Genomic DNA, 12,908 nt, shown 5'->3' on the forward strand with positions numbered 1-12,908 from the left:
CAGATGGAGAGATATACCACATTCTTGGATTGGAAGAATCGGTGTTGTCAAAATGACTGTTCTACCCAAAGCAATCCACAGGGTCAATGCAGTCCCTATCAAATTACCAATGGCATTTTTAACAGAAAAGAGAACAAAATATTTCACGATTTGTATGGAAACACAAGACCCCAAAGAGCTAAAGCGATCTTGAGAAAGAAAAATGGAGATGGCGGAGTCATGCTCCCCGACTTCAGACTGTACACCAAGCTGAGTGGCGTGGCAAAAACAGAGAATGCAGTATGTACGGTCCAGGCACAAAAACAGAACACAGATTCATGGGGCAGGACAGGAGGGCCAGAGAAAAACTCAAACATCTATGGGCATCTAACCTATGATAAAGGAGACAGGAATGTACAACAGAGGAAAGACAGTCTCTTCAACACGTGGCCCTGGGAAACTGTACAGTGTAAAAGAATGAAATTAGAACACTACCTGACACCATATACAAAAATTAAGTCAAAATGGATTAAAGACCTAAATATAAGGCCAGACACTATAAAACTCTGACATAAATCTCAGCATGGTCTTTTCTGATCTACCTCCTAGAGTAATGAAAATAAACAAATGGGGCCTAGTTAAACTGAAAAGCTTTTGCACAGTAAAGGAAACCATAAACAAAACAAAAAGACAACCCTCTAGAATGGAAGAATACATTTGTAAATGAAGCCAATGACAAGGGATTAATCTCCAAAACATACAAACAGCTCATGTAGCCCAATGGAAAAAAAGAAAAAAAAAACCCAATCAAAAAAGACATACAGATGGCCAAAACGCACACAAAAAGATGCTCAACGTCACTGATTATTAGAGAAATGGAAATCAAAACTACAAGAAGGTACCATCTCACACTGGTCAGAAGGGCTCTCACCAAAAACAATCTATCAACAGTAGCGTGAGAGAGAGTATAGAGAGATGGGAACCCTCCCACACTGTTGGTGGGAATGTAAACTGGTACAGCCATTATGGAGAAGAGTATGGGGGTTCCTTAAAAACCTAAAAACAGAGCTACCATATGATCCTGAAATCCCACTCCTGGCCATATATTCGGAGAAAACCATAATTCGAAGTGATACATGTACCTCAATGTCTACTACAACACTATTTTATAATTGCCAGGACATGGAAGCAACCAAAATGTCCATCAACAGAAGAAAGGATAAAGATGTTGTACACATATACAATGGAATACTACTCAGCCATAAACAAGAAAGAAATAATGCCGTTTGCAGCAACATGGACGGACCGAGAGACGGTCACACTGAGGAAGTCAGACAAAGAAAGACAAGTATCATATGACACAGATTATTCGTGAAATCTAAAAAAAAAATGGTACAAATGAACTTATTTACAAAACAGAAATAGTCACAGATGTAGAAAACAAACCTGTGATCACCAGGGGTGGGGAAAGGGGGTAGGGACAAATCGGGAAATTGGGATTGACATATACACGCCAGTATATATAAAAGAGACAATAAGGATCTACTGTATAGCACAGGGAACTCTACTCAATACTACATAATGACCTATATGGAAAAAACAGTCTAAAAAAGAGTTGGATATATGCACATGAAGAACTGATTCACCTCACTGTACAGTAGAAATTAACGTAACACTGTAAATCAACACTCTAATGAACATTTAAAATAAATAAACACAGTTAAGAAAGAAAGAAGCCAGAGTTCCACATGGGCTGGTTGCGGGTCACACTTTAATAGCCACTCTGGGGCATCAGGTGGGATACCCAGTAACCACGAGACTCACATTGCTGTGGGAAAATCAAAGTCAGTGGTTCAAAACGGGGAAGTAAGCCACCCTCTTACTATGAAGACATGACGTCAGAAAACAGCAGCAAGTACAGCAAGCAAAAGCTCTTCTCTGCACCCTGGGCACACCATCCCAAGGCAGCCACTCCCTACCCTGAGCTCAGGAGGGCTATGGAGGGGAGGAAGGGACTGCCCACGCCACCGTGGGGCCAAAGCTACGGAGATGTGGTATAAAACGGTACTGGGGCTCCCCCAGCTGGTGCCACTGAGCACAGAGGTATGCTTGGGAGGACTCGGGTGGGTGTGAGCAATGCCTGTGCCTCTACTCAAAGACACTGTGTTCCACCTGGTGCCACAAGATTCCCACCTTCACACATGCCCCCAGTCAACATGGTAAGACAATTCCCAGAGTCCACTTGCCCCTTTAGCCACCCCAGACACTGAGATGCTCCCTTCCCAAGCCTGCCCAAGCAGGCTCAGAGGGTGTGGGCAGCCGGGAGGCATCCTGGAACATTCTGTCCTTGGTTGACGGACGAACCACCTCCAGATCAGTATGGTTCGGAATCTCATCCAGGGTCTGGTGGAAGCTGCAGCATTGCCCAGGACAGAGGCAGGCGCAGGGCTCACTTCCACCCACCTTCAGTCCTCAAGAGGGTTCCTGATGCTCCAGCCATAAAGCTTCCAGGAAGGGACAGCCACCCTGAGCACAGGACGGTCCCCAGGAAGCATGATAGGCTGGGAACACCAGGGCTGTATGCACGAGCATCCCCTGCCATGTCAGTAGCTTTGGGAAGCCCACAAATGCTTGGGGTCCCCCAAGGGTGTGTTCTTTCAACTGGGCCACCCAAGGAAGTGGGGGCTGGCTACAGGGTGCAGTAGATGAGGAGCGCAGGGGCATCCGAGGCTACTTGGTGGCTGTGGGCCACCAGTCTGGCACAGACGCAGTAAGGGCCACAAGGCCACTCTCAGAGGTTCTGATGTGGAGAGGACCCTTAATTTTCTCAGACCGCAGCAGGGCCAGGCCCACGTCCCCCAGCCCTGCCCTGTACTTGCCGGCTGCCTGCCCTGACTCGGTGAGCACAGAGGCGCCGGGGGCAATGCCGCCGCCAGGAACGGCACCTGAGAACTGTACTGGGAAGAGGCGCTTCCGGATAACACCCATGTGGTGGGTGCGAGCTGTCAGCTCCTGGCCAATGTAGCAGCCCTTGGTGAAGCTGATGCCGTTCATGAAGGCCAGGTTGGACTCCAGGGGCAGCGCCACTCCTGGGGGCAGGTCGTGGACACCCTCGGGAACACCTGCAGAGGTGGGGAGAGGCTTGCTGAGGCCTGAGGTGTCCTCCAGAGCTGGGGGCTCAACCCAGGGTGGCCAGCGGTCCTGGCCTGTAGGAGTCCTAGCATCTGACCCCCAGTCTTCCGGGTCCCTCTGCATCCTCCAGGTCCCAACTCCGGCCCCTGCTCTGGTCTCTGGGTGAGCTGCCCGGTTTGGGCCTCAATACTGCCCACTAGAGAAGACCCTACCCCTGAGCCCAGAACTCTGCTCTATCCCGACTCCTCCCAGGGCCTGGACTCACCATGCAGTTTTCCCAGGGCTCCGGGTCACACCCCTCCTGTCCCCTCACGTCCCACCCTGCCCCTCCTCCCCGTCCAGCATCAGCCCCCCAAACCTAACCTCTCCCCAGGTCCATACCTTGCTGGTACCGGTGCCGGTGATAATCCTGGAGGTCCCCAAGACGGCCCCCGGGCACCAGGGCTGAACCCTCATCCTGGGAGAGAAGCCGCCAGCCCATGCGGTAAGTCCGGGGATCACGGGTGAGGACTGGGGCGCACACAGCCTTCTTCCTCAGCGGCCCCACCCCGCCGGCCTCCCCCGGCGCGCACGGCAGCACGGCCCACACGCGCAGCTCGGGGCACGGCTCCACCGTAACCTTCCGCCGAATCTTGTGCAGCAAGAGGTGCCTCTGCAGCGCATCGACCACGGAGCTGTCGCACTCCAGGAGGAAGGTGGGCTGTTCACTGGAGCGCTCAGGGAGCCTGCGGGGAGAGGAGGGGGTGGCAGGGCACACCGAGGGAAGGGCTTGCAGTCGGGTCCCGGCACGGTGGCTGTGCCGCCCAAGTGCACCGGCCCCCTTGGACCACCTGGCAATGCTGCACAGCACAGCACCCCTCCACACCCAGGGAGGGCGCCACAGGAAACAGTCCGGCCGGGGAAGGACAGGCCTTGGCCAGACAGGTGCGAAGCAGGGCCTTGGGACCACAGTGGCATCCGGTGGTCAAGGTGAGGTGAGATGGCTCAGATGGCCACTCTAAGGTCAGAATTTGCCACCTCCAGCCCTGAGAACAGAGAAGGCAATGGCACCCCACTCCAGTACTCTTGCCTGGAAAATCCCATGGACAGAGGAGCCTGGTGGGCTGCACAGTCCATGGGGTCGCTAAGAGTCGGACACGACTGAGTGACTTCACTTTCACTTTTGACTTTCATGCACTGGAGAAGGAAATGGCAACCCACTCCAGTGTTCTTGCCTGGAGAATCCCAGGGACGGGGGAGCCTGGTGGGCTGCCGTCTGTGGGACCACACAGAGTCAGACACAACTGAAGCGACTTAGCAGCAGCAGCCTTGAGATGCACCAATAAGCCAAGGATCCTAAGTCAGGGCACACAGTGAATTTCGGGGCGGGGGGGGGGGGAATGGGGCTGACAGGCAGGAAGAGCTGGGAGGGCGGCAGACAGCCAATGCAGGTAAGGTGCATGGGGAGGCCACTCAGCCCACGCCCACTTCCTACCTCCCCTAGGGAAGCCGGGCAACCTGGTCAGGGTCCCAGAGCCCTCCTAACTCCCACTCCAGGCAGCCCACATCCAGTGGAATGACCCCAGATCCTGGTGTCACTGATGGATGGATGGTGGGGCCCTTACAGACAGATGAGCACAGAGAGGCCAGCGCACGGTCAGATGTGATGGAGGGGCCCTAGGTGGAGATGTCTAGGACCCAGAGGAGTACATGGCTAGAGTCCTGATTACAGATGTGGCTTGAGCAAGGACCCACAGCTGCATGGCAGCTGAGACAGAGAAGTGGGTAAAACCTTCAGGAGCATGTATCAGAAAGAAAGGCCATCAGCTGGGACCCATCAGCTGTGCCTCTGACCCTCTCACCAGGCAGGAAAGGGTTAAGTGCTACCCTGGAGAAGTCAATTGCCCACCAAGGAAAGAGCTACAGAAGCTTGCTTGGGGTGGTGGTGGGGGAGGGATTTGCCTGGTGGTCCAGAGGTTAAGAATCTGCCCTCAAAGGCAGGCAGCTCCACTTGGATCCCTGTTGGGGAACTAGGAGGGCCACAACTCCCAAGCCCACAGGCCTCAACGAGAGAGAGGCCCATGCTCTGTGACAGAGAGCCCAAGCACCGCAAGCAAAGACCCTGCGTGCCACAATGCACGCCCACACAGCCAAAACGGTATCAACAAATTAAAGTATTTTTTAAAACAAACAATTCAAATTTCTGTATCTGTTTTTGGCTGTGCTGGGTCTCTGTTGCTGTGCATGGGCTTTCTCCAGCTGCGCCGAGCGGGGGCGACTCTCTGTGGTGGTGTGATGGATTCTCATTGCAGTGACTTCTCTCGTGGAGCACAAGCTCTGGGTGTGTGGACTTCAGTGGTTCCAGGCCACAGGCTTAGTTGCTTCATGGCATGTGGAATCTTCCTGGACCTGGGATCAAACCCATGTCCCCTGCATTGGCAGGCAGATTTCTTATCCACTGTGCCACCAGAGAATTCCTAAAACAATTAAAAAAAAAAAGAAGAAGCCTGCTTGGTGCCCTGATTTCTGTGGCTTCACCCTACAGCGCAAACTGTCAGGTCCATACACATAACGATCAGCCAAGGGTAAGTAAGTACAGGAACAAGCATGTGAAGAAAGTGCAAAAGAGCAGGCTGCCGCAGCAAGTCAAGTTATCACCTCACCCTCCAAACAGTCCTCAAAGGAGGTCAAAATGAGATCAGCTGAGGGCTGGGAAAACGATCACTTACAGACGGAATTAAACTGCCAGAAAAGAGAGGAGAGTTCAACGGTGCCGCCTCAGATAACCACATGGAAAGAAGTTCAAAGTCACTTATCACAACACAAAGACAAGTTAAAACCACAAGATACCAAGGCACAAGGCTATCAGAATGGCTAAAATAAAAACATTCAAGGCAGCGAGGATGCAGAAAAGATGGACCATTCGACCTTGCTGGTGGGAATGTGGATGGAACAGACACTCCAGAAAACTGTTTGCAGTTCTTTATAAGACTAAACATGCAGTGACCACACAATCGAGTCACTGCACTCCTGGGTACTTATCCTAGAAAACACCCCAGGTGTCTACATAAAACCTGGGCATAAACATTAGAAGCAGTTTTATTCTTAACAGTCACGAAATGAAACCAAAATATCCTTCAGTGGGTGAATGGGTAAACAAACCATAGTCCACTCCCTCAAGGGAATACTACTAAGCAAGGAAAAGGAGGGGCCTATTGATGAATCCAAAGGGCATCGAGGTGAGTGAAACAAAAGACTCTGTTAGTATGACAGTCCTGAAATGACAGGATCATAAAGATGGAGAGTGAGCAGGGGACTGGCTGAGGGGCTGAGAAGGGGACTGTGCCCACAGAGGGCAGAAGCGGGCCTGATGGTAACGGAAGAGCTCTGTCTTCATCGAAGATACACAGGTCCACGTGTGTGATCAAATCACGGAGCTGCATGCAAGCGAGCACGTGGGAACCTGGAAGAACCTGAGTGTGCCCTGTGCCTGGCCCTTGTCCCCCTCTCCCCCTGCATGTGACCCTGGACTATCGGAGGCAAGCTGTTGCCCCTGAGGGAACTGGGTGAAGGGTGTATGAGACCACCCTGCTCATTTTTGTGTGGCTTCCTGTAAATCTATGATTATTTCAAAATAATAAGTTGAAACAGGAGCTGCCTCTGGAGAAGATGGGTTCATGCCAGTGAGAAGGGAGAGGGCAGTCAGTTTTCATGAAAAGCCTTTACTAGGTTTTTTAACCATCTGTGGGTATATTTCTATTTTTAAGTCTCTGATAAGAAAGCAGACACAAACAATATGAAATACTGGCAAGAGGAAGAAATGGGCATGGGTGGACAGAATGTGAGGCCACAGGGGCAAAGTAAACCCGAGAGAGAGGAGAGACAGATGCAGGTAAAACCATGCCCAAGGAGGGCAAAGGCCCAGCACGGGAGGGGCCAGGGAAGGCTGCTTAAGGGACCACCAGGGCGCCAGGGTAGTCAGGCCCCAGGCTGATGCCCCATCTCTCTCATGGGGCCAACGTTCCACAGGGTTCAAGAGAAGCAGGGTGGAGAACGGACAGGTTCTGGGCTCAGGCACTTTTTTTCTGAGCTACCTGTGCAAATGGCCTTGTGCCATTCAGCCCCTCAGGGCCAGCAAGGCTGCAAAGCACCCCTGCGCCCCACCACCCCAAATCAGACTGTCTGCTGCCCCTGCCGCAGCTAAGTAACGGGGGACAGGTCAGCAGGGGAAGTGGTGACGCGCGGTGAGCCTCTGCTCAGCCAGCCCAGCACAAATTTGAGCTGGAACATTCTCTGTGGGGCCATCTTGGGCACTGCTGGACACTGAGAGCACCCCTGGGCTCAGCCTCCTCTGTGCCAGGAGCAGCCACACCTGAGTGACAAGCACAGATATCCCCACGCAGCACAGAGGCCCTGAGCAGGGCTGCCAGATAAAATGCATGACGCCCAATCAAATTTGCATTTCAGGAAAAAAATTCATTTTTGAATAACTTCTCTAGTGTAAGTACTTCCCAAACATTGATTGCATAGGGCATCCCCCCAAAAGTCACTCGTGTCGTGAGATGTATGTCAGCATCCCGCAGTTTTCCTTGCCCAGACTGGCAGCCCATCCTGAGGGCACAACCACAGTGGCAGGAAGAGGAGGCTGAGGGCACCCGCAGCCTCACCAGCTAGCCTGGCGGGCGGACCTGAGTGAAGAGGTGCACCAGCCCCGCGTCCCACCCTCCCTCTGCCAGGCACACACGGAGCACACTGCCCAGAAACCAGCTGCGCCCAGGCTCAGCACGACCCCGCTGAGACCAGCACCGGGGAAAGGCGTGCAGGGAGACGAGCTAGCAGCGGACCTCAGCAGCCAGCCCGCCAGGGTGGCCCCCAGAGGCACGCCTGGGCCCCCCAAAAGCTAAGCAGCCCAGCTCGCAAAACCTGCAGGACTCCTCTAACAGCCAGTACTTAACAAGCACACGGTCAGGATGAGGAGAGACCTCAAAACACAAAGCCCCAGCTGAGCCGATAAATCAAGCCACGACTGGGAGAAAAGGTTTGAAAAGTCACATCTGACAAAGGACTGTCACTCAGAACATACAAAACCACTGAAAACTCAACAATTAGGAGACAGTCTGATTAAAACTAGGCCAAAGATCTGGACATCACCCCAGAGAAAATGTACAGGTGGCAAACAGCATATGCAATGATGTTACATGTCATTTGTCATCAGGGAAGAGGAAATTAAAGCCAGCTCCAGTGCACACCTATCAGGATGATCAAAATCCAGAATACTGACACCACCGAAGGCTGGTGAGGATATGGAGAAGAAACGGGAAGTGTTTACTCACTGTTGGTGGGAATGCAAAATGATACCGCCACTTTGGAAGACACTTTGGTGGTTTCTTATCAAACTACACGTATTCTTACCTTACAGTCTTAACAGTCGCACTTTCTGGTATTTACCGAAAGAAGCTGAAAACTAACCTCTACACAGAAAACCCGCACACAGATGTTTACAGCACCTTTACTCATCATCACAGCCATATGGAAGCAACAGCAAGTCCTTCAGTAGATGAATGGATATACAAACTGGTGCATGCAAACAACAGAGTATCAGTCAACACTAAAAGAAATGAGCTATTAAGCCCTGAAAAGACAGGGAGGGAACTTAAATGTATATTACTAAGAGAAAGAAGTCAGTCTAAAAAGGCTGCAGATTCTGTGCTCCCAACTATGTGACACTCTGGAAAAAGGGAAACTGGAGACAGTTTCAGATCCAAAAAGGACCCTTTCAGTGGTGGTGAGAGTCACGAGGGAGGGTAAACAGGTAAAGCACAAAGGGTATTTCGGGACAGTGAAGCCACTCTGTATGGTGTTACAGTGGTACATACACGTGATTAAATATTCGTCCCATTTCATAGGAAGCACAGCACCAAGAGTGAACCTTAACGTGACCTAAGGACTTTGGGTAATTCTGATGTCAATATAGGCTCATCAGCTCTAACTAATGTACTGCTCTGGAGGAAGAGGCAGATATGGGGGAGGCTATGCATGTGTGGGAGCAGAGCGTATATGAGAGATCTCCGCCTTCTCAATTAACCTAAAACTGCTCTAAAAAGGCTTTCCCTTTTTGTTTCTGGCCGCACCACATGGCTTGCAGTATCTCAATTCACCAACCAGGAAATGGAGCCAGGCCACAGCAGTGAAAGCCTGGAATCCTAACCACTAGGCCACCAAAATACTCCCGTAAAGAGTCTACATTAAAAACCAAAGACTAAAGTTGTGTCTGAGAAATGGTGCTACATTCGGGAAACAAGATCAGGGTGCACTGAGGAAGGAACAATTCAAGGATGGGAAACTAGAAGCATGACAGTTTCAGTGAAAAATTCCAGGGAGTTCCCTGGTGGCCTAAGTGGTTAGGATTCTGGACTTGCACTGCTGTGGCCCAGGTTCAGTCCCTGGTCATGGAACTGAGATCCCACAGTCAGCACAGCACAGCCAAAAAGGAAGACAAAGAAAAATTCTGGAGACAGGATAAACAGAGAAAACATCAGGCAAAGAGTAACCATGAAGCAAGCAAGAAGGCCGCAGGCTTCCAGGCGGGACACCCAGTTGCCAGCGTGGCCCCTTCCCTCCGAGAGCAGACCTCACTGAGATCAGATGTAGGTAAATGGTCAACAGCAACCAGGAGGGGAAGGAGCACATCTCATGAACTGCAGGTGTCAGACCAGAAACATATCCCTATAGAAACATCAGGGCAGGGCGGGAGCCCAGAAGGCTCAGCACCCCATGCGCCAGCGCAGAGCTGGGAGAGAGGAATCTGGGCATGGTTCACCCAGCCCCCAGGCCCTAGAGCAGCCATCCGAGGGAGCATTCTCACGTCTCCCCTCCTCCAACTGCTCAGAAGTGGGGCCACTAATTCGGGCTGTCTCTCTCTGATGGAATGAGGACCCCACCCCACCCGCTGGGGTTGCACTCCCCACAAAGGACTTTGAGCTGGAATCTCAGAAGAGCAACCAGGGTCAGGGGACATCATGACAGTGCACTCCAACTCCCTCAGCACACAGATAGCAAGTGGCACACCCACTCTCAGGAGTGAACAGAGAGAAAAACAAACTCCTCTATAGTACGGATCACAGCACACACAATGCCTAGAAAGAACTACCATGTACATGCCTACTGACAAGAACTGATGGCCCAGCAGCTAAGCAAAAGCACACCAAACCAGAGGAAAAGATTTAAAGATTAAAAAAAAACTAGAAACAGAAAAATATGTATTTTTTTACACTGTAAAGTGACTTGTCAGGATATAACTTCATTATAGGAAGAATGCAAAGGCAGAAAGATATAAAGTCAGACTGGAGACTCAAGGAAGAAAATTTGAGGACCAAAACATCATTACAACACTGATAAATTAAAAACCGAAATGACCATTATAGGGGCTACTGAATGTTACAGACATGGCGGGCTTAAGATAATCAGAGAATGTAGTTTTTAAAAGAGGTTAAGCAACTACTGGGAAGATAATAATTACATAAAAGAGATGAGGACAATGGTATTTCTGAAAGAGGGGACACAGAGCAGGGACTACACATGTTTTCTGTAAAAGACCAGATTGAAAATAATTCAGGCGTGAGGCCACACAATCTCTACATTATTACATTATTAATTATACTTTTACCATTGGAAAGCGAAAGTGGCCACAGAGGATATAAACAAATGGACATGTAGCACTGCAGTCAAACTTTATTTACAAAAACAGAGAGCTGGATCTGCCCAAGGGTCATATTTTACTGATCCCTGTTACAGAGTCACAGAGCCCACCAAGTGCCTAGCTACATGACATGAAAGAAGACCCAAAATACAACACAACATCATCATGACACTTCAAGACATCAGGATGAAGATGAGCCCGGAGAAAAACCACACACAAAGGCTCAGAAATCAAACAACAGGCTTCTTGACAACAATGCCAGCAGCTGCAAGGCAGGTTGTGGTTTCAACGTTTTCTGGGACAATTTTCAGTGGAGTTTTAGGACCAGCCAAGTTATCGGGTATGGAGAAGGAAATGGCAATCCACTCCAGTATTCTTGCCTTGAGAATCCTATGTACAGAGGAGTCCATGGGGTCACAAAGAGTCCGACACGACTGACTGCCTGACTCACACATACAAGTTACGGGGTAAAACCATTGGAAGAAGTCAAAGGTCCGCTGAAGCATCCTACCTCTCAGCAAGCCACTTCCAGCAGGCAGGAAGTACACTTAGGAAGATGCAGACAAAAACCCACAACAGAAGAGTTTTCCGGGCGGCCTCAGGCAGAGCGACAGCCTGGAACTGCATAAGAGGTTCTAGAGAAACCAAGTCTGAGAAAGCTAAGCAAGTGAACACGGAAAGCTCTACAGGACACCAAACGCTAATGTCACTGAATACGGAGAGATTTTGGAGAGAAATGCGTGTACACCAGAGAACTCAGGAAGTAGTGGTACAGTGGCACAGGGGTTGCTCCCTGCAGCGTGGCTCCTTCTCCGTGCAGTGGGCTTGAGCATGAGCAGAGGCCAGGTGTAAGTGCTCCCAGGCGAGTCACTGTCGCGGCCCACCCCTCGGAGCTGGCTCCAGCCCACCTATGGCTGCCTTCCCCAGGTGCTCAGTCCTCTGCCCACTGTGCGGGTCTCCTCGTGCCCTGCCCTGGGCGCTCCTTCCCTCCTCAGGTGCCCTCTCCTGGGGGCTCACCTCGGCCCACCCTGTGCACAGATTCCCAGATGTCCCTTCCCCTGGATTCCCCGTCGTGCATGTCCTTTCCTGGATGTCCGTCCCGGGCTAGTGGTAGTCTTCCCCTAGGTACCCCGCCTCTGGATGTCGTTACTTCTGCCTTCTGTCCGTCCCTCCCCAGTGTCTGCCTCTACCCTTGGGAGCCCACCATAGCAGCCTACCCCCCAAGACCTCTCAGGCCCGCTCCCGGGTGCCCTTTCCCTGGGTGATACCCCGACCCCCGCGGCCAGTCCTGCAAAACGCTCTCACCCGTAGAGAATGACGTCATAGAGAGTGCGTCCCTGTACATTGAGAAAGTGGGCGTAGCCCGCTCGGGCCGAAGTTGACGCCTCGCCAACCGCAGGACCCGGAAGCGGCAGCTCATTGGTCAGCAGACCTAGGAGAAAGGGCGCCGAGTCCGGCCCGCGCACGCGCACTAGGGCACGCTCGCCTAGCAGGAAGCAGGCCCATGTTGCGCCGCTAGCAGAGTCGGCGCCCTGACAGCAGCCGCTGTGAGCCAGGTGGCGCCTCGGGGCCGCGCGCAGCCGCCAGCTCCAGGCCGGGCCGCCGCACCCTGGAGCCGCACCCCTAAGCAGTGCCGCGGCCGCCATCTTGGGGAGGAGTGAGGCGGCCCGCGCAGCAGCTCGGGCGGGCAGCCGGACGCGCGGGGCGAGTAGGGGCGCCGGGAAGCGGTGCGCGCGGGCGCCACAGCGGCCCCTGGCTGCTGACGGGCGGAGCGTGCGCGGGGCAGGGTGTGCACGAGCATGCGCGGGCTGGGGCCTCAGCGGCCCCTGGTGGCGGGCGAGCGTTCCCTGCCAGAGAGGCCAGGGTGAAGGTGGGCGGAGCGTGCGCCCGGGCGAGGCCTCGGGCTGTCGCTCACACACCCATCTTGGGCTGACTTCTGCTCCTGCAAGTTGGCCTGCTCCTCAGTTCTCAGAAATGTTTCCGCTTGCTTTATTGTGTTGAGACGCGCATGACGTGAGCTTTACCATCTTTACCATTTGGGGGTGCACATTTCTGAGCCATTGAGTGTGTTCACACCGTTTTGCAGCCATCCCCATCATCCACAACTTTCTCATCTTCC

At 52.3% G+C, this 12,908-nt stretch overlaps 1 protein-coding gene across 3 annotated transcripts; it reads right to left on the reverse strand.

Annotated features, from left to right (window-relative positions):
• Positions 1 to 1,733: 1,733 nt before the first annotated feature.
• Positions 1,734 to 12,557, reverse strand: IBA57 (iron-sulfur cluster assembly factor IBA57). Of its 3 annotated transcripts, XM_086408050.1 has the most exons (4): positions 12,095 to 12,199; positions 5,283 to 5,567; positions 3,493 to 3,836; positions 1,734 to 3,101 (listed from the first exon to the last, which is right to left on the reverse strand). In XM_086408050.1, exons 3-4 carry the CDS (start codon positions 3,590 to 3,592, stop codon positions 2,710 to 2,712), a joined length of 492 nt encoding a protein of 163 aa, XP_086264176.1. In that variant the 5' UTR covers positions 3,593 to 3,836; positions 5,283 to 5,567; positions 12,095 to 12,199; the 3' UTR covers positions 1,734 to 2,709. The 3 variants fall into 3 exon arrangements, with proteins under 3 accessions (XP_086264176.1, XP_086264174.1, XP_086264175.1); XM_086408048.1 differs by lacking the exon at positions 5,283 to 5,567 and having other exon boundaries at positions 12,095 to 12,557; XM_086408049.1 differs by lacking the exon at positions 5,283 to 5,567 and having other exon boundaries at positions 11,807 to 12,199.
• Between the last annotated feature and the right edge of the window lie 351 nt (positions 12,558 to 12,908).

The sequence above is a fragment of the Bos grunniens genome, chromosome 7 (assembly GCF_055505025.1).
Source record: "Bos grunniens cultivar Pamir isolate PY7600 chromosome 7, Bosgru_T2T1.0, whole genome shotgun sequence".
Classification (NCBI taxonomy): domain Eukaryota; kingdom Metazoa; phylum Chordata; class Mammalia; order Artiodactyla; family Bovidae; genus Bos; species Bos grunniens.